Source organism: Sinocyclocheilus grahami, unplaced genomic scaffold (assembly GCF_001515645.1).
Source record: "Sinocyclocheilus grahami isolate Dianchi unplaced genomic scaffold, SAMN03320097.WGS_v1.1 scaffold272.1, whole genome shotgun sequence".
In the NCBI taxonomy this organism is placed as follows: Eukaryota; Metazoa; Chordata; class Actinopteri; order Cypriniformes; family Cyprinidae; genus Sinocyclocheilus; species Sinocyclocheilus grahami.
In genome coordinates this window covers 656,481-676,434 of record NW_015505451.1, presented here as the reverse complement: position 1 = coordinate 676,434, position 19,954 = coordinate 656,481, and the positions used below count along the sequence as shown (strand labels likewise).

General features: G+C 35.3%; 3 protein-coding genes across 6 annotated transcripts in view; 1 reads left to right on the top strand and 2 right to left on the bottom strand.

Annotated features, from left to right (window-relative positions):
• Positions 1–167: 167 nt before the first annotated feature.
• LOC107599833 (protein FAM173B-like) lies at positions 168–4,733 on the bottom strand. Of its 4 annotated transcripts, none has more exons than XM_016291525.1 (6): positions 4,650–4,733; positions 2,924–3,098; positions 2,633–2,714; positions 1,702–1,842; positions 835–885; positions 168–545 (listed from the first exon to the last, which is right to left on the bottom strand). In XM_016291525.1, the coding sequence occupies exons 1-6, from the start codon at positions 4,666–4,668 to the stop codon at positions 366–368; spliced, it is 648 nt and encodes a 215-aa protein (XP_016147011.1). In that variant the 5' UTR covers positions 4,669–4,733; the 3' UTR covers positions 168–365. The 4 variants fall into 4 exon arrangements, with proteins under 4 accessions (XP_016147011.1, XP_016147009.1, XP_016147010.1 ...); XM_016291523.1 differs by having other exon boundaries at positions 2,633–2,737; positions 4,650–4,659; XM_016291524.1 differs by lacking the exon at positions 4,650–4,733 and adding an exon at positions 4,174–4,257.
• A 1,693-nt stretch (positions 4,734–6,426) lies between these two features.
• LOC107599832 (ras-related protein Rab-3C-like) lies at positions 6,427–12,282 on the top strand. The gene is made up of 5 exons (XM_016291521.1): positions 6,427–6,585; positions 8,293–8,514; positions 9,484–9,602; positions 10,826–10,950; positions 11,597–12,282. Exons 1-5 carry the CDS (start codon positions 6,568–6,570, stop codon positions 11,785–11,787), a joined length of 675 nt encoding a protein of 224 aa, XP_016147007.1. The 5' UTR covers positions 6,427–6,567; the 3' UTR covers positions 11,788–12,282.
• Positions 12,283–14,597: 2,315 nt separating this feature from the next.
• Positions 14,598–19,954, bottom strand: part of LOC107599805 (cAMP-specific 3',5'-cyclic phosphodiesterase 4D-like) — a 44,034-nt gene continuing 38,677 nt past the window's right edge. Inside the window, exons 13-14 of the mRNA XM_016291491.1 lie at positions 19,679–19,861; positions 14,598–15,892 (exon numbers count right to left, since the gene is read on the bottom strand). Of these exons, the coding sequence (XP_016146977.1) occupies positions 15,401–15,892; positions 19,679–19,861 (675 nt within the window). The 3' untranslated portion in view covers positions 14,598–15,400. The remainder of the gene's footprint in view (positions 15,893–19,678; positions 19,862–19,954) is intronic.

Sequence of the window (19,954 nt, the reverse complement as noted above, 5' to 3'; positions counted from 1 at the left end):
TATTACAATAAAATGAAATTAATTGAAAAAATAAAATATTTTCTTAATTTTTGGGAAGTATAATGCAAGCCTGACCCACATGTAAAAGAGAGCCATGTTATCTTCATAATTTTTTTGGGCTTTGCTATTCTAGGAGATATTAAAAGACATGAGCAGTTTGTTGGCAGCAAATACATTTTGGCTCTTTATTTCACAACATGTCATCAAACCTACCTGCAGTAACAGAAAAAGGAGAAATTAAAAATAAGTAATTATTCTATGCTTTATCATGCGTGCATATGTCTTCTAAAAGTGACTGGTACCGTTCAGGCAGTGCTAAAACCCAAAACAGAAAGCTTTTTGACACAAGGGACACAAGAACTTTTTCATCTCATGGTAGCTTGTGTTGAAAGCTTCCGTATAGCATTCATATCATATGCCCAAGTCTGGTCTTGTCCTTCGCCCTCAGTGGCTGTGGGAGTCCAGTCAGGAAATGGGAAGCGACAGGCAATCACACGAGCCTCATCTGGTAACTCCTTCTCCAGTTTCCTACCCAACACCTCCATCTGTAGACCACAACGCACATTGTATTGACCAAGGTAATTATTGGCAAGACAGACAGGTATTTTCTGCATTAGTGTTTTGCATTAAGAAGCATGACATCTTGTACAACATATAGTTTAAAATTACGTAAATTCTCCACAGTAGCCTAGCCTAATATATTCTCCAGAGTAAATCATAGCACTATTAAGAATATATCTAGATGATGTAATTTGTTGTTGCACTGATTTCTAAAGATACTATCTTAATACTCAGCTCAGTCTAAATGAAGAAAGGACATCTGTGCATACTTACCACTCCGGGTGCCAAGAAAACAGTCACATTGTTATATTTGGACAAATCGGTCTGTGGAAGGAAGTGATAAAAACTGAATCATCAACATGGACATGTGAAATTAAATCAGAAATAAAATATGCACGTGGTATATGTGTAATTTTTCAATAGGTGTTTTTCCACACAGTTGTAGAACTAGTACAGGTGTTGTGCTGAAACTGTTTACCTACAGCAGTGCTTCTCAACCGTTTTGATGCAAAGGCCAAATATCACCAATATGTATATATAAATGTATTGTATAACAAATATTATAATATTGTATGTGTACTTTAATAATTATTATAATTGAATTATTAAATACAAATTAAATGCAATTAGTATAATATTTTAAGGATGAATAAAAAGATACTTGAGGAATACAAATAAACGCTGAAGTAAAATAAATACTTTTTAAAAAACACACAGTTTACTGCTAAAAATAATTTTATAACAGAAAACACATAACATTAAGCGGCCAAGCTGACATGGTTATTGACTGTTATGATCATCAACTATATTATTAACAGAAATTTGGAGTGTTGATATTAGTACAATAAATTGACGAAAGATAAATAAAAACAACAGATATTATTGAGGCAAATGTTTGTGTGAAATCCCACCTGGTGCTTGTGCACATTGCTTTAATGCCCCCTTTAATGTTTGTTTTAGTATCCCTACATGCCAACATTTACCTAACCAATGGAATTAGCTGGGGGCGGAGCTATTTATTTTACTGGCCAATGGAAGAGAAGCTGAAAATCTATCTGAAAACCATTATTTTTATAATTCCAATGAGTGCCGCCTGTGGCACAGGAATTACACACTTCACCTTTAACACCTTTACCTTACCTTCCAAAAGTCCTGGTTTATAAAAGTCGCAGTGCTGGATGGTATTCCCTTCCACTTTGCTTTGACTCTGGCATATCCAGTTAGGATAGAATTAATTTCAAAGCCAGTGCACTGGAAACCCTCTACAGTGGCAGTAAATACCTACAAAACACATCCAGGCCAAACCTATTTGAGAACCAGGGTCTGTGATATTTATGTCAGTTATAACTGGACATAAAGCAGACTGCCTGTGGCTCATATTGTTTGCTTTCCATGTATAAAAGAAACCAAGAAGAATATTTTTAACTGTAAGACCAATGATTCTTTCTATTATATATGTGTACAGGGGAAAAAGATTTTTCCATCCAAATTTGAGAGTTAATGAGATCTATTTTTGAATACAAAAGAGGCAGCCCCAGGTAGGCTGCCCAGTGGCCATTATCTTGGTGAGAAATGACTGTATAAATACAGATTACATTACCCACAGATTAGTCATTTCATTTTAGAAAGCCAAGCCCCAAGAGCTTAAAAATGAACAACATCTAACAGCGAAGTCATGCAAAATTATAAATAGCCTGTTTGCCAATATTTCTTTTTTGTTTTACATTTCCCATATATTATCTCCCACTCAGATGCTAAGCATCTCACCATGTATTGTGGTGAGAAAGTAGTCATCTGCAGAAAGCCATCAGAAGCATCTGAAACAGAAAGTGCTTAGAAGCACAAAACTTCATCTTTAAATCTGTTATAACATTTAGAGATTTACGTGATTAAAAAATGTTAATATACTATATACATTATTAGGATTTTTGTTAGATGTCCATGTTAGGCTTAGGATTAAAATATATGCATTGGTATTATGCAGAATGATTGGTAGTAAGCACAGTATTTGGAAATACATGTCATATATTCAGTTCATTATCATTTAACATTGTCAATGTTAAAGACTCACCAGTCGCCCATCACCAGATCCCAGATCTGCCAGACACCCTGCTCTCCCATGCAGGAGTTTCATTACATTCTGTGTCTGTGTTCTACAGGAGGGCAAATAAGGCACCTGGGCAATATTAATTTCACTTACATCAGTGATTAATTGATTGATTGACTTTCTCTCTGTAGGACTATAAATCTAAACATGGTAAAGTGCAGATCATTGCCATTTAAAGGGATCACCAGGGTATTGAACGAATAGCTGAGCAAAGCTATAAATAGCTGCCAATATATGGTATATGACTTCCAGTACCTTGAGACATATGGGCACTTTCCGAAAACCAGGAAGTGCAAATAATGACCAGAGGCCATAAACTCCCACAAGCAAAGCGCCAGATGCTGCTGTGACAAGTGGCTTTTCCTGAGTATGATCGGAGAGCTTGCAACTTTTATGCTGAAGGATGACCTCCACTGAATCCTCCATAACACTAGAGGAAAAAAGCAAACAGTGTAATGTACATGACTCATGTGAAAAATAAATCTGATCAATGCTGACATGCACGTCATAAGTCACATTTTATATGAAATGTCTTCCCCTCCACATGCATGCAGGTCATTCACTGTAAAAAAAATTCTGTAGTTTTTACAAAATAATTTTGGCAGCTGTGGTTGTCAGAATAATTTTGTAAAAAAATACAGAAAAACTGTACATTTTACAGTATAAAACTAATTTACAAACAAGAAAATTTTAATGTAAAGCAGTAAATTCAACAATGCACACTGCTATTAAAATCTGTTTTGTACCTTTAACATACTGACAACCACCATAATAATGCAGGTGGTAAAAGAGAAAGCCACATGAAGAATCAAAGCTCATCACAAGCAGCTTCGCCACAAGCAGAAGTATATACTAATATATAGAAGGTGCACAGAGTCATTCATGCAAACACAAAACACCATCATGGTAACACACATGATACTTAAATAATGCATTCAACTTTCATTAAACAACAGAAGATGTAACATAAAGCCCAAATATACATAACTAATAACAAAAACTATTAAAAAAACATGATTATTTAAACAAAATACTTTCAAATGTGGAGTGTCATGCAGGGAATTCTGGGAATATCAGTTTACATTTTTTGACTGTAAATTATACATTGATTTGTTATGTTCACTTCTAAAAACTGTAAAATTAACAACATTTTACTGTAAAATTACTGAGGGGGAAAAAACATAAACCAGCCTACAATGGTGTGCTGGTTTTATCTGGTTTAAGATGGTCTCCTATGCTAAGAAGCTGAAAGTGCCCAAAACCCCTCTAAAACCAGCCTTTGTGATCAGCCCCGGAGACCACATAAAACCAGCACATAAGTCATATCTAGAAACCACATCCCTGCTGAGGGGGAAAAAAACATAAACCAGCCTAAAATGGTGTGCTGGTTTTATCTGGTTTAAGATGGTCTCCTATGCTAAGACCAGCAAACAAGCATAGAAGAGAACACATCTATATCTAGAGAACACGTCCCTGCTATTAAAGCAGCACTAAGTTCGGTTTACCTTTTGCATGCCAGTGCATTTACTGTGTGTTTTTAGTACGAGGAATACGTGACATTCCTGTAAACAACACATACGCATGCGAGAGTGGGATGGGCACTAGTTCTACTATGGCGAAGGCCTAGCTCATTAATATTAATTACATCATACTGACATCCTTTGGCGAGGAATATTAATTACATGATGACGTTTTTTTTGTAACCGCCCCTATAGCGTTAGCTCAGCTCATGAATATTAAAATGTGCGTTATAATAGTAAGATTCATAAACTTATTTTTTTTTGTGGAGATCTCTAAATCAGCAAGTAATGGCGAAATACGGAAAATGCTCACAAGAGGATAAAATTAGCCAATTCATATTTAACATGCTGTATAACAATGTTGCGCGAATGAGTGCATTTGTATGGAGAACGAAACCTGCAAAAACAATAAAGAAATAAATACACAAATAAATATGTTAAACAACTAAAAATCGGTTTACCTTTTGCATGCCAGTGCATTTACTGTGTGTTTTTAGTACGAGGAATACGTGACATTCCTGTAAACAACACATACGCATGCGAGAGTGGGATGGGCACTAGTTCTACTATGGCGAAGGCCTAGCTCATTAATATTAATTACATCATACTGACATCCTTTGGCGAGGAATATTAATTACATGATGACGTTTTTTTGTAACCGCCCCTATAGCGTTAGCTCAGCTCATGAATATTAAAAAGTGCGTTATAATAGTAAGATTCATAAACTTATTTTTTTTTGTGGAGATCTCTAAATCAGCAAGTAATGGCGAAATACGGAAAATGCTCACAAGAGGATAAAATTAGCCAATTCATATTTAACATGCTGTATAACAATGTTGTGCGAACGAAAACGAAACCTGCAAAAACAATAAAGAAATAAATACACAAATAACTATGTAAATAAATAAATGTCAGTATAAATACACAAATTCTTGTTTAAATACATATAAAAATAATTAAACGTGTGATTAAAGTAGGCAAATAAATTAAATAAATTAGTGGACAAATGGAAAATGTTTAAGGAAATGCTAAACCCATCCTATTTATTTTCCTTTGATCACTCATTTATTTCTGAATGTAGTTCCACATTTATTTCTCCTCTGCACAACATGCTAATGAGAGGGTGTCAACATGGACTTGGTCGGGGTCATGTCATAGCTGGGGGCGCGGCTTTCCCGCTGACAGGAAATGCATGGTGTTTATCCAGTATGGCCTACATAAAGTCACTTTTTCCGTTTAGCAGAGCAAGATACATAAAAAACTGAGCTGTATTGTCCGTACAGTATCTGTGACTTTGCAATTAAGAGCTATGTAAGCATTAATATTTTACATTGGCCACTTAAAATCTTTTATTATTTAGCTCTCTCATGATTATAACTACAAAACTAAAGATAATAATAAGTCCCCTTGACTGATGAAGTTAATACGCATGCGCAGGCAAACGCTCAAGCGCATCACACATGATCCGCCTACTCTTGCATAATTGACACCCTCTCATTAGCATGTTGCGCAGAGGGAAAAAAATGTGGAACTACATTCAGAAATAAATGAGTGATCAAAGGAAAATAAATAGGATGAGTTTAGCATTTCCTTAAGCATTTTCCATTTGCCCACCAGTTTATTTTATTTATTTGCCTACTTTCATCACATGTATAATTATTTATTTATGTATTTAAACAAAAATACGTGTATTTATGCACACATTTATTTATTTATTTATTATTTTTGCAGGTTTCGTCCTCCATAGTCAACTGGTCAAGACGGCAGCACATAGAGTTGCACACCAGCTACAAAACAAAATATTCACACAAAACAATTGTTGAAAGTAGGATCAAGCGAAACACTTACAAGATTAAATTACAATAACGGACATTATTAAAGGATATTATTATATTATTAAAATTAAATCTAATATTTTTGAATTTCACAATATGTTCTTCAGAAGTTTCCTATACAAGTAATGTTTTTGTTTACTTTTTCCCCATTTTGTTCAGTCGTTTTGCTCATTTTGTTCGTTTATCATATTATTTATTATATATTGTAAACACAATCTGTTTATTATTTTATGAAATCCACAAATGTAGAATGTAGTGAATGTTTTGATATATGATGAGATGCAGTTGTTTTTGATCTGTGAAGAGAGCAGCACGGCCGCCCCCTGCTGTCTGCAGACCGCACTCACACTCTGTCTGGGCGGATGTGGGATGAATGGGTGGAGAGTGCGAGTGTCTGCTGACGTCCATTGCGAGCATCACTGCATCCAACATTTATCCAACAGCCGACTCCACCTCTCCAAAACGGAAAAAAACCTATCGTTTATTAGGATTAAATGAGAATCAAGCTCCGTTTATTGTATTCTTTTTATTTATAGTTAAAACAATGGAGTTATACGGAAAGGTAAGTAAGAAACGGCGTTTTATATATATATATATATATATATATATAATGTTGTTTGGTCGTAATGGAGCCACGCAAAAATAAAAATAAATGGCTAATTTAGTCATACTGTATAAACATAAGTGATAAACAAGAGATTTGTCATTTGACAGCGTGCATACTGACCGGTCATGAAAGGTTTATGAAATTTATGAAACGCAACATCAGTGACGACAAAAGCAATCAGCCGAAAAAGCTAATTTATTCACAGGGGCTGCTAATTCAAACATTCTTGTTTATTTATATTATAGGGATATTGTGAATGTAAGCATGCTGGTTATGCTCTCATTTACAGCTCAAATGTCTCCACTTCAAATATAGTTTTTATCGATTATAAGCATTGGGTGTTTGAAGACTATTAGCGTTTAATATCCAGGGCTTGACTGAAAAGAGACAGTCGCTCAGCCCGGAACGACACACAGGCTGCGTCTCAAAAGCTTCTGAGCTGCCTACCTAGACAACATTTTTGGTGTATCATAGGCGCCTTCCGCGTTCGCACTTAAAGGGATAGTTCACCCAAAAATGAAAATTCTGTCATCATTTACTCACCCTCATGTCATTGCTTCCTTATGTTGAACATAAAAGAAGATATTTTGAAGATTGCTGGTAATTAAACAGTTGGTGGTTGCCATTGACTTCCATAGTATTTTTTCCCCTACTATGGAAGTCAATGGCAACCACCAACTGTTTGATTACCAGCAATCTTCAAAATATCTTCTACTCGTACAGGTTTGGAACGACATGAGGGTGAGTAAATGATGACAGAATTTTCATTTTTGGGAGAACTATCCCTTTAAACAATTTAATCGCAATTTTCCCAGCTAAATGTGAGCACATAAAGTTTCTAAAACATGATGTTATGATTTTTTAGGTCACAATTTTAGAGTAAAAAATAAGAGTCAAAATTTTTTTTATTTATGTGTGTGTGTGTGTGTGTGTGTGTGTGTGTGCGCGCGTTTTTGTGACAAATGAGGACATAAATTTGTATAATGACAAAGGTATGACATAGGTATTACAAGTAGAAGGTGACTTTTCTAAAACGCTTATAAATCACACAGAATGGAGTGTATTGAAAATCTGAAATAGCACAAAGTTTCCTGTGAGGGGTAGGTTTAGGGGTAGGGTTGGTGTAGGGCAATATAATATATGGTATGTACAGTATAAAAACCATTACGCCTATGATATGTCCCCACTTTTCACAAAAACAAACCTGTGTGTGTGTGTGTGTGTGTGTGTGTGTGTGTGTGTGTGTGTGTGTATATATATATATATATATATACATTCATTTATAGTTCAGAACTTGTGCAAAATACATTAACATTTAAACTTACACATTACATTTTAGTTACAAATGTTAAAGATGGGTTTAATGGGTTATATAAAAAAATGCTGTAGGACACTCACTATGGCTTCAAGACACAGTCATGGACAGCTCCTGGTGCTGACTTTCACAGATTGACATACGGAGCCTGCTTAAAAACACATAGAGAGAACTGAGTCTTTAATGAAATTCAGAAGGCCTCTCTCTCTCTCTCTCTCTCTCTGTTTATAATATCATGTAACTACATATGACATACTATAATTACATTTCCATATTAAGAGTTTACACAATATTGTTAGGCTGTAAACCTTTGATCTATTCATTGTGAGTGTTTTTTGTTCTCACAGATGGCAGCTACGCAAGACAACAAACAAAAGGAGAACTCTGATCAAAACTTTGATTACATGTTCAAGTTGTTGATCATTGGGAACAGCAGCGTTGGAAAAACATCCTTCCTCTTCCGCTATGCTGATGATACTTTCACATCTGCCTTTGTCAGTACGGTGGGCATCGACTTTAAGGTCAAAACTGTCTATAAGAACGACAAAAGGATCAAGCTTCAGATCTGGGTAATTTCTGTCACATCGCCTGCAAAAACCACACAGACTTTCAATCTTCTTTAACTCAGCATCAATGTTTCATGGTTGGTAAAGCTTTGAAGGGTTGGATAATCACATATGGTGCAATGTCAATATCACATGGGCTGATGATTAACACTGGCTTATGGAAAGAGAACATAAGCCATTGTCACTTTATCTAGGCCTTTAAGTCAGCATCAGCAAAACTGATCTGTTCATCAGATCGTGGCACACCTTTCTATTTTAGTCTTTCAGTGAAAGCGCTGCTACTTTTAGAGGTGACAAACCACTCACTTTTTTTTGAAAAAAATATACTCACCGTCAGGCCATCCAAGATGTAGATGAGTTTATTTCTTCATCGTAACAGATTTGGAGAAATTTAACATTATATCACTTGCTCACCAGTGGATCCTCTGCAGTGAATGGGTGCCGTCAGAATGAGAGTCCAAACAGCTGATAAAAACATTACAATAATCTGCACGACTCCAGTCCATCAGTTAACCTTTTCCACAGGAGAAAACAATATAATGAATGGAGGACTCGTATTTTAGCTGGAAGCAATAATTTAAAGTTAAAAACCTCTTAATGATGGATTTGTTTATTATAAACACACAGCTTTTCACTTCACAAGATGTTAATTGATGGACTGGAGTCATGTGGATTACCTGTGAATTATTCTGATGCTTTTATCAGCTGTTTGGACTCTCATTCTGACGGCACCCATTCGCTGCAGAGGATCCATTGGTGAGCAAGTGATATAATGTTAAATTTCTCCAAATCTGTTCCGATGAAGAAACAAACTCATCTACATCTTGGATGGCCTGTGGTTGAGTAAATTTTAAGCAAATTAAATTTTTTGCATGAAGTATTTCTAAATCTTGACTTCATAAAACATCTAGGCATACTCCTTTTTTAGACTACTTTCTTACATATAATAATGCTGGTCTTGTAATTTTTTAGGACACAGCTGGGCAGGAAAGGTACAGGACTATCACCACTGCCTACTACAGAGGGGCCATGGGCTTCATCCTAATGTATGACATTACTAACGAGGAGTCTTTTGCTGCTGTGCAGGACTGGTAAGTGGATTTAAAGCTTACATCTTGCATTATGACAGCCAGAGCTTCTGCTTTCAAAAGAAGTATTCATGAGCTTTTCACTGTGTGTTTCCGTCTGCCTGAAAGCGTGACATTCATGCCTGTCGATCCTGGAGTCAAAATCTATAAATGAACGTCAGGAATCATATCAGGAACATATCATAGTGATTTTATTAAGTTTTAGTGGTACAAAATAATTTTTTTTTCTTAATTTAGCAAAACCAAACTTAAAGGGATAGTTAATGCAAAAATGAAAATTATGCAATTATTAACTCACCCTCATGTCATTCTAAACTTGTATAAGAACTTAAACGAAGCTATTTTGAAGAACATTGGTAAGATGTTCTATGTATGGACCCACTTTTCCTAAAATATCTTCTTTTGTGTTTCACAGAAGAAGAAAAAAAGAAACGCATGGAAATCGCATGGAACGACATGAGGGTGTTTTCATATTTGAGTGAACCATACTTTAAAGAAATTATTTTATTAAAGTAACTTTATAAAATACATTTTTTTAGTTTAGAATGAATGGTTCAGTGCTCAAAATGGTCAAAGTTATTTTAGGAAAACAAATATTGTTTAAAAGTATAATTTATAATATAATAATAATTTTAGTTTTATTACAAATGAAATGCAAATTCTGTCATCGTTTACTCCTATTCATGTCATTCCAGTAACTTTCTAGAAAGGAAATTGTGGACTGTATTTCAAGTCTTCTGAAGTCATACAATAGCAATGTGTGAAAAATATTTTACTGTTCCTCTAAATTACACGTGAGCTTGATTTACCTTGTTAGTTTAGTAAGATGAAAAATACTTTTTGTACAAGAGAAAAAGATTTAAGTCATAATGACCTGCGAAACATAACATAATACTTAAAGTGGTTTTGAAGGAAATTGCATCACTTGAGTACAAATACCCCCAAAATACACTGTAGTAATAAAGTGCCATTACATTTCTGGATTAGAAAACGCAAGGAACATGCTGCTGTAGAGATGAGAAACAGGAACAGAGAGGGACACAGTCTGAAGAAGTGTGTTCGACACGACGTTTCCATTGATTCTGTGTGGCATGATGACATATTCATACGATAAAACTGTCAAAAGTTTTGGTATGAGTCTGGTACATCTTGTGCTGGAGGATGTATCAGTGGCATTTGTCCTGATGACAAGCATGTCTGCTCGCTTTTGTCTCGTCTTGTGTCAGGGCGACCCAGATTAAGACATACTCTTGGGACAATGCCCAGGTGATCCTCGCAGGAAACAAATGCGACATGGAGGAGGAGAGGATAGTGTCTGTGGACAGCGGGAGACTGCTAGCAGAACAGCTGGGTGAGTAAAAAATATATATTTATATTTATATATATATATATAATATCTAAAATGCCAATATTTTAAAAACTCATTTTAGCCGATATCCAATGCCGATACCGATATATGTGTATATATATTTATATATGATATATATTTTTAAATTTGGTTAGTTTTGAGCAAATATATTGTTTGGGGTTAGAAAGATTTTAGAGAAATCAAGACTTTTATTCTGAAAGGAACACAGTAAATTGATCAAACTGGAAAGAAAAGACATTTAAACATTACAAAAGATTTGTATTTCAAATAAATGCTGTTCTTTTGAACTTTCTATTCATCAAATGCATCACGGTTTCCCCAAACACATTAAGAAACACAACTGTTTTCAACATTGATAATAATGATGTTGTCTTGAGCATCAAATTGACGTATTAGAATGATTTCTGAAGAATCATGTGACACTGAAGACTGGAGTAATGGCAGCTTAAAAATCAGATTTTCCATCACATGAATAAATTACAAATGTACAAATTTTTGATCACATAATAGAAGTCTTGATGAGCATAAGAGACTTTTAAAACGTACAAATCTTACCGACCCCAAACTTTTGAAAGCTGGTGTGTATTCCCTTTACATGTCATACTTACCAATCTCTCTTTCCGAAAAGGATTTGAGTTTTTTGAGACAAGCGCAAAGGACAACATCAACGTCACGCAGACTTTTGAACGCTTGGTGGACGTCATTTGCGACAAGATGTCAGACACACTTGAGGCCGACCCCGCCGTCACCACAGGAACGCCCACTACCAGACTGACGGACAACCTGACGCCCCCGCAGCAGTCTGACTGTAGCTGCTAGAGTTCACCGTCCACCGTCCAGGCCGTCCGCATCTGTGGCTCGAGTGCTGTTGCCAAGCTTCTGTCTTTGACACAGAATAAGTTACTGAACCTCAAATCTTTGACCTGGCTTTAACTCCTAGTTTTTTTGTGTTAATGACATAGCAAACTAGCAAGATTGTGCCAAACACAAGTGTCAAACCTTGTCCTTCCTTTATGCCATTATACCAGTATACAGGTCTTTTTTCAGGGGTTGTTAGTGTACCTGTATTCCCTGCACTGCAATATCTCTCCTATTAGTCATTTTAGCAAAGATGCTCCGCAATCATTCCCATGTCTCTCAGGGGAATTATAAACTTCTGCAAATTTATAAATTCTACCTACTTGTCTAACTTATGTGTAATAGATTGAGAGGATGATGTACTTGCATTTTGCTGGTGAGTCAGTTGGATATGTTTGTGTGTGACCGCGTGTACGCAAAATGACTGCGAAAGCTAAAAGTATGAGAAAAAATAAATGTGGCCTTGAAGTGGTTCTCTTGTCTAGATCCATTCTTTCACATGGTCCCGTACAGACAGCTGCTACTAAATCTGTATCTTCATTCTTTTATTTTAAATAAAATCAAATAAAAAATCAGTCTGAACCAGGGTTATTATAGTAAACTAACACCATAAAAAGCGTTACTTTAAATAAAATAAACGTGAACTGAAATAAAATAAAATATAAAAAACGTAAAACCTTATTTTATTTCAGCTAGCTGCTAAGAAAAGAAAACATTTGTCATTTTCATTTAGTCTATCTTGACATACTAAAATAACTAAAACTGGAATAAAAATTAATAAAAACTGTATATACAAATAAATTATATTATTAGAAAATTATATATTTAATAAACACACACACACACACACACACATACACACACAATCAGATCAGGCCAAATGTAACTTGAACAGTCCATCTAAAAAAAATGTCATTTAAGAATAAAATAAAACTAAACAAATCATAGATTTGGTTATAGAAAGATTGCAGGATATTTTCAGAGGAAACAAGAGACAGCATCATAGAGTCAACCCATGCTTTTATTTTGGTGCATATAAAAAAACTTTTTCATACGTACATTTTTATTTCTACAGTTCTATCCAATAGACTGCGATAAACAAGGAGTCCAATAAACAACTACACGGTCTTGTGAAACCTCCAGACAAGTTTTGTCATTCAAGTCACATAACAAAAAAATAGTTATCCCTAAATATCATTTGTCAAATTCTGTTTGTGTATTGTTCTCATGATTTAAAAAGAGTCGAGAAGGACGCACTGACTTCATTCATTTAGGGTCAATAAGAATCTACAGTATACGTGTCAAAATGAGTCCCAAATTGAGCGTTTGGGCTTTTTGTGAAGGATCTGGAAATCAAAATGCCCTGTTTTCCCTCAAACAGAAAGATGGTTTCTCTCATATTGCATGAAACGCAAATGTCTTCGAATGTCTCAGTCAGACGAACACAGCATAGACGGAAATAGGATGGAGGTTCTTACAGCTGGTCGCAAACCCAAACCCATGACACTGGCCTGCTTTTACCCTGTCTGATGAGGTCTGACAACTTTTGTCTATTTTTTTGTCTGTTTGTTTGTTTTATGCTGGGAGCATTTATGCCACATAAACAGGAGGAACACAACAAACACATCTAGGTCAATGTCCAGCCAGTAGTTTCTTTAGTGCAGCAAGAGGATAAAATCTAAAGAGCTATCTGTAAGGCACAACCCTCAGGCCACGGAACCACTTTCTTTTAAAAAGAAAGAAAGAATGAAAAATAAACACAGTAATTACTATAATTTGGCTTTCCCTTTCTCTACGCAATCTCTCTAGAGACACATATCAATGGGATCATGACATACTAAGAATAACAAACATTCTCTCAGTAAGAGTTCCATAATACAACACCATCACCAAAAGGGATGATATAATCATTTACAACCACATGATAAGAGCAACAATATGTACTGTACAGCACAATAAATACATGTATGTAAACAGAGAGAAATTAAAACAATGTAGAGAATGGAGACAATTAAAAAAATATGAACTACTAATAAAAAAGCTAACTTGGCAACTGAATGAGTTTTAAATAGAGTAAAGACAGCAACGAGAAAGGGGTCGTTTCAAAAGGCTTCGATATACAGAATTTTGTACATTTGATTAGGTATATTTACTGCATATGTATAATTAAAATAATATATTAAGGAAAACTGACTCATAAGCCTGCATCGCCGATGCTACAGTTCAATTAAAACTGCGCTACAAGCACATCAAAGAGCATTAATAAATAATGCTAGCATAAACGTAACAAAACGAAGAGGATGTTTGTACAGTAGGACACTTGACAGAGATGAGTAAAGCAGCAATTAAAAACATTGCGACTGGTAATGTTTGGCAATGTCAAAAATAACCAAAATAAATACTAATTACAAAAAACAAAAAAGAAAACGAAAAGGTACAGTGCAACTAGAAGCTGACTGTCCCATGATCATGTGACAACAGAAAGCATTAAATTGAGCTTGATCATTTATGTCAGCTGTTTTCTGTTTAACTGGCCAGGGACGTATGGCACCAAACAGCTGGCAAACATTTCTGAGAAACAAATTAGCAGGGCCATAATAATAATAATACAAATAGTATTATTTAATTATAATAATAATTCATAGTTATTTATAAAGTGATAACCAGGATTCATTTTACCCCATTGCTAGCAAGATAGACAACAATGATAGGCAACAAAAACATTTAAGGCTTACTCAAGCTATTATTTCATAACCAATTTATAACAGAGTTCTTGTTCTTGGGCGAATACATAAAAAAAAAAAAAAAGTTGAAATATGGTCATAATCAGGTATTATTAAACAGAGCAACTTATTGTTCAAAAAAATAATATTTAAAAATTATTTTCAGATCTGGATTGAATGCAACAAATAAAGGTATGAAATGACCACATTTACATATTTACCCGAAATATGGTAATTTAAATGAAAATGAGTATTTTCAGTGTGAAAATGGTGTCTCACAAGTTCTTTTCACTTTGGTACCATGTTCATTGACTTCAAATAATGACTGATACACAAACACAACAGACAGCTAAATCCAGATCAATAACACATTCAAGGCATCAGGAAGACGTGAAGTTCAAAGCATGGAGTATTCACTTCTAAAGTGTTTGTCTGCTAAAATACTTTGAGTTGCCACTTTCCTTCAGATAAACAGGAACAAATAGTGTCTCGTTGGTGAAAAACAGCTGCTTTCGGAGTTAAATGTTTCTGAAATACTGTTTCAGTCAAAAAAATAAAGAATAGATAAAGTACCTCACAATCAGGAATACAAGTCGAGCTTTTTAACCTTTCATTTGTTTAGTTTGTCTGTATGAATGACAGGTGGAAGTGGAAAAGATATTCCTGAGTGTAAAAATGGCTAAAACTAAATGGCTAAAAAGTAAAATAAAAAACAGGTTAAAGGCGGACATTTAAAAAGCACTTCTGAACGACGTATGCAAAATAGACAATGAAAAACACTAATATCTTAACCATAAATAAGTGTTTCTCCTCTCTAATATAAAAAAGTTCAGGTGCCGTGTCATACTGTGTTATGTGTTGGCAGTGTCCTCTTCATCTTCCTCTTCCTCCTCCTCTTCCTCCTCTAAAACACAGGGTTCTGATATTTCCCTTTCATCCTCCTGCTCATCCTCTTCGTCCTCGTCCTCCTGTGCGTCCCCCACCTGCTCGTCCAGGGGGATCTCTGTACATTCCGAGTCCTGTGTGCAAAGGGTTTTAGAGTCACTGCAGCTGTTTTCCTCCTCTTCCTCCTCCTCCTCTTCATCAGGAGGGCTGCCACTGTCCTTCTCCGTGTCGGATTCTCCGTCCTCCTCCAGAGTCAGTTCAAACTGGAACTTATCCTGGCCGGCGGTGCGTCGGCCCTCGCTGCTGGTGTCCAGCGCTGGAGAGGGGCTCTGGGGGATGGTGCTCTGGTACCACTCCCTGTTGTCCTCCAGCGTGTCCAAGATGTCCTGGGCGTCTGGGTGCACCAAGTCTGCCCACGTCTCCCACAGTGGGTGTACAATGTAATCGATGAAGCCCACCTAGAACAAAAGAGAAAGAGAGAAAAAAAATTCCTTTGAAAGAAGGTTTGTATACTGTCGTAAAATATTTATTAGTATACACAATATATTGAGTTATCAGTTTTTACATAATATCTACCGAGGTATTTAAAAGGATTTATAAAATATCTGGCATATACACTACCATTCAAATGTTTGGGGTCAGTAATTTAATACTTTTCTTGAGCAAGGACATGCTAAATTGATTAAAAGTGAAGACATTTATATGAAATATTTCTATTTCAAACAAATGCTGTTCTTTTGCAACTTTCAAATATTAAGCAGCACAACTGTCTTCAACATTGATAATAATAAGAAACGTTTCTTGAGCAGCAAAAAAATTATAAAAATTATTTCTGAATGATCATGTGATACCGAAGACTGGAGTAATGACTGCTGAAAATTCAGTTTCACCATCACAGGCATAAATGTTTTTAAATATATTAAAACAGAAAACAGTTATTTTCAATAGTAATAATATTTCAAAATATTTTTGTTTTTACAGTGTTTTTGATCAAATAAATGCAGTCTTGGTAAAGACTTACCAAACCCAACCCAAACATACATTCGCAAAAATGTTAACCATTTGATGCATGAATTAAATCATGAGGAAAAAATTACCTCTTTACTTTTTCTTTAAAATAAAATAATTCATAATCTGTTTATTTTTTCAAGAATATATTTTATATAAGAACACCAACTCCATGGGATTTATGCTGTAATAAATTATAATACACAAAAATAACAATAACAAAGAGGACAGCCATATAGACTTATGGGTAAGGCTCAGAAGGTCATCACATGGTAGTTTGGATGTAACATCCCACTCTGAATGGTTACAATTGCTTTAAACATCTGACTCCATGCATAACGGTTACAAATAAAATCCCCTTGGGGCAATTAATTCAGACTTTCGTAGTGCTTCACAAATACAACACTTAACACACACATACAAATACTCAAAATACACCAAATACATAAGAGAAGGGAAAAAATTTATAAATAAACTAAATTTATCACATAAACATATTGCTTCAGGCACAAAAGTAAATTTGTACCGATTTGTGGAACATCTAATTGACCTTAAACGTCTCTCAAGGGGCATCCACTTAAAATAATCATTCAAAGGGTGTGTGCAGTCTCCTATAATTTTATGTGCCACCCTCATCACTTGCTGTTCATAATAAAACGTAAGACTTCGCAAGGGAACCTAACATTTTTGAGCACATATTAACAATACCTTGCAAACGATTTTTGTTCTTTGTAGACAATAAGGAAAACCAACAAATAAAGGAAAAGAACAGGATACTTTCAACAAATGAATTATAGAAAGTCCTGAGAATGACTCTCTGTACATTAAACGAATTCAGCTTCCACAACACATACAATCTTAGATGTGACATTTTAATGATTGCATCTGTGTTTTGATCAAACTTCAGCCTATTATCAATAATCGTTCCTAAATACTTGTATTCTTCCACTACATGAACCTGTGTGTCATTAATGACCACCCTTTGAGGTGCAAGTGTTTTCTTACTAAAATTGATGATCATCTCTTTCGTTTTTGACACATTCAAATCTAATTTCATCCTATTACACCATAAAATAAAATCATCCAAAACCCCACCATATTCCTGATCTGGATATGACAGCAAAGACAGAAGCACAGTATCATCTGCATATTTGACCAAATAACTATTATTGTACAAACTCTGACAATCATTTGTATATAAAATGAAAATAACAGGAGAAAGTACACAGCCTTGTGGTGAACCTATAGAAATATTTAACATGTCCGATAAGACCCCATTAACTCACAATCCATAAAACTAAACCATGGTTAAAATTAAACTGACTAATACGTTTTTGCCCTAAAATAATAGGTTGCAAAAAATTAAATGCAGACGAAAAGTCCACAAACAAAAGCCGCACAAAAGCTCCACTATTTTCCAGATGTCGACTGAGAGCATTCAACATTTAGGAACATAATATAGAGTTAAATATCTAAAATATATAAGCTTGATTATTTTGTGTTCCATTATTTCATTCATCTTTATCTACCCTGAGCTGGCTTACCTGGGACTTCTCGACTGAAGCGTTGTGCTTGTCGCACATGGGGCTGATCTCCATGCCGCGCTCCCGCTCTCTGTCCCCCTGACTGAAGAACTCCTCCATGATGCGGTCCGTCCACTGCTTGTACAACTGCAGTGGCTTGGTGGGGTTACTGAGGTCTGCACAGTGCACCATGTTCTGCAAGACCTGAGACACAGCCAAAAGCTGTCAGTTACGCATTCAAATGAATATTTACATACATTTACATATTCAGAAGTATATTATCATATTCAAATTTGGGTGCTGAATTCTCAGAGCGGAGGCTGTTTTTTTTTTTTTAAATGTATTCATATATTTTATGTAAAACAATTCTACATTAATACAAATATTACTTGTCAATTAACAAATTTTATAAATTAATTACAAAAAAAGAGAAACACTACTTTTAACAAGCTCAAATCCTCATCTTTATTGTCGTATCTACAATACAAAATGAGTTTTAATAAAAGGACCAACCTGTATCCTGTCAGAGTAGTTATCCAGCAGTAATACCCCAGAACTGGTCACCTTTTTGGTCTCCACCATGGTTTTCAGATCCGCCAACAAATTCATGTGCTTAGACATGTCTGTGGCCAGAACCTGCAAAATAGGATGGTGATCATCAGTTTTAGCTGAAGAGAACCTATTTTCACATCAAATAAAGTTTAGTTCCATATTACAAGTATCAGTGCAATTAAACTGCAAAAACAGTCCAGTGTGATAAATTATAGCTAAACTATAGACCGACGACACATTTAACATTGTGACTCACAATGTCAATGACCATCTTGCGGAGTGACTGTCTCTGTTTCTTGGATTTTTGAGCACATATTAACAATACCTTGCAAACGATTTTTGTTCTTTGTAGACAATAAGGAAAACCAACAAATAAAGGAAAAGAACAGGATACTTTCAACAAATGAATTATAGAAAGTCCTGAGAATGACTCTCTGTACATTAAACGAATTCAGCTTCCACAACACATACAATCTTAGATGTGACATTTTAATGATTGCATCTGTGTTTTGATCAAACTTCAGCCTATTATCAATAATCGTTCCTAAATACTTGTATTCTTCCACTACATGAACCTGTGTGTCATTAATGACCACCCTTTGAGGTGCAAGTGTTTTCTTACTAAAATTGATGATCATCTCTTTCGTTTTTGACACATTCAAATCTAATTTCATCCTATTACACCATAAAATAAAATCATCCAAAACCCCACCATATTCCTGATCTGGATATGACAGCAAAGACAGAAGCACAGTATCATCTGCATATTTGACCAAATAACTATTATTGTACAAACTCTGACAATCATTTGTATATAAAATGAAAATAACAGGAGAAAGTACACAGCCTTGTGGTGAACCTATAGAAATATTTAACATGTCCGATAAGACCCCATTAACTCACAATCCATAAAACTAAACCATGGTTAAAATTAAACTGACTAATACGTTTTTGCCCTAAAATAATAGGTTGCAAAAAATTAAATGCAGACGAAAAGTCCACAAACAAAAGCCGCACAAAAGCTCCACTATTTTCCAGATGTCGACTGAGAGCATTCAACATTTAGGAACATAATATAGAGTTAAATATCTAAAATATATAAGCTTGATTATTTTGTGTTCCATTATTTCATTCATCTTTATCTACCCTGAGCTGGCTTACCTGGGACTTCTCGACTGAAGCGTTGTGCTTGTCGCACATGGGGCTGATCTCCATGCCGCGCTCCCGCTCTCTGTCCCCCTGACTGAAGAACTCCTCCATGATGCGGTCCGTCCACTGCTTGTACAACTGCAGTGGCTTGGTGGGGTTACTGAGGTCTGCACAGTGCACCATGTTCTGCAAGACCTGAGACACAGCCAAAAGCTGTCAGTTACGCATTCAAATGAATATTTACATACATTTACATATTCAGAAGTATATTATCATATTCAAATTTGG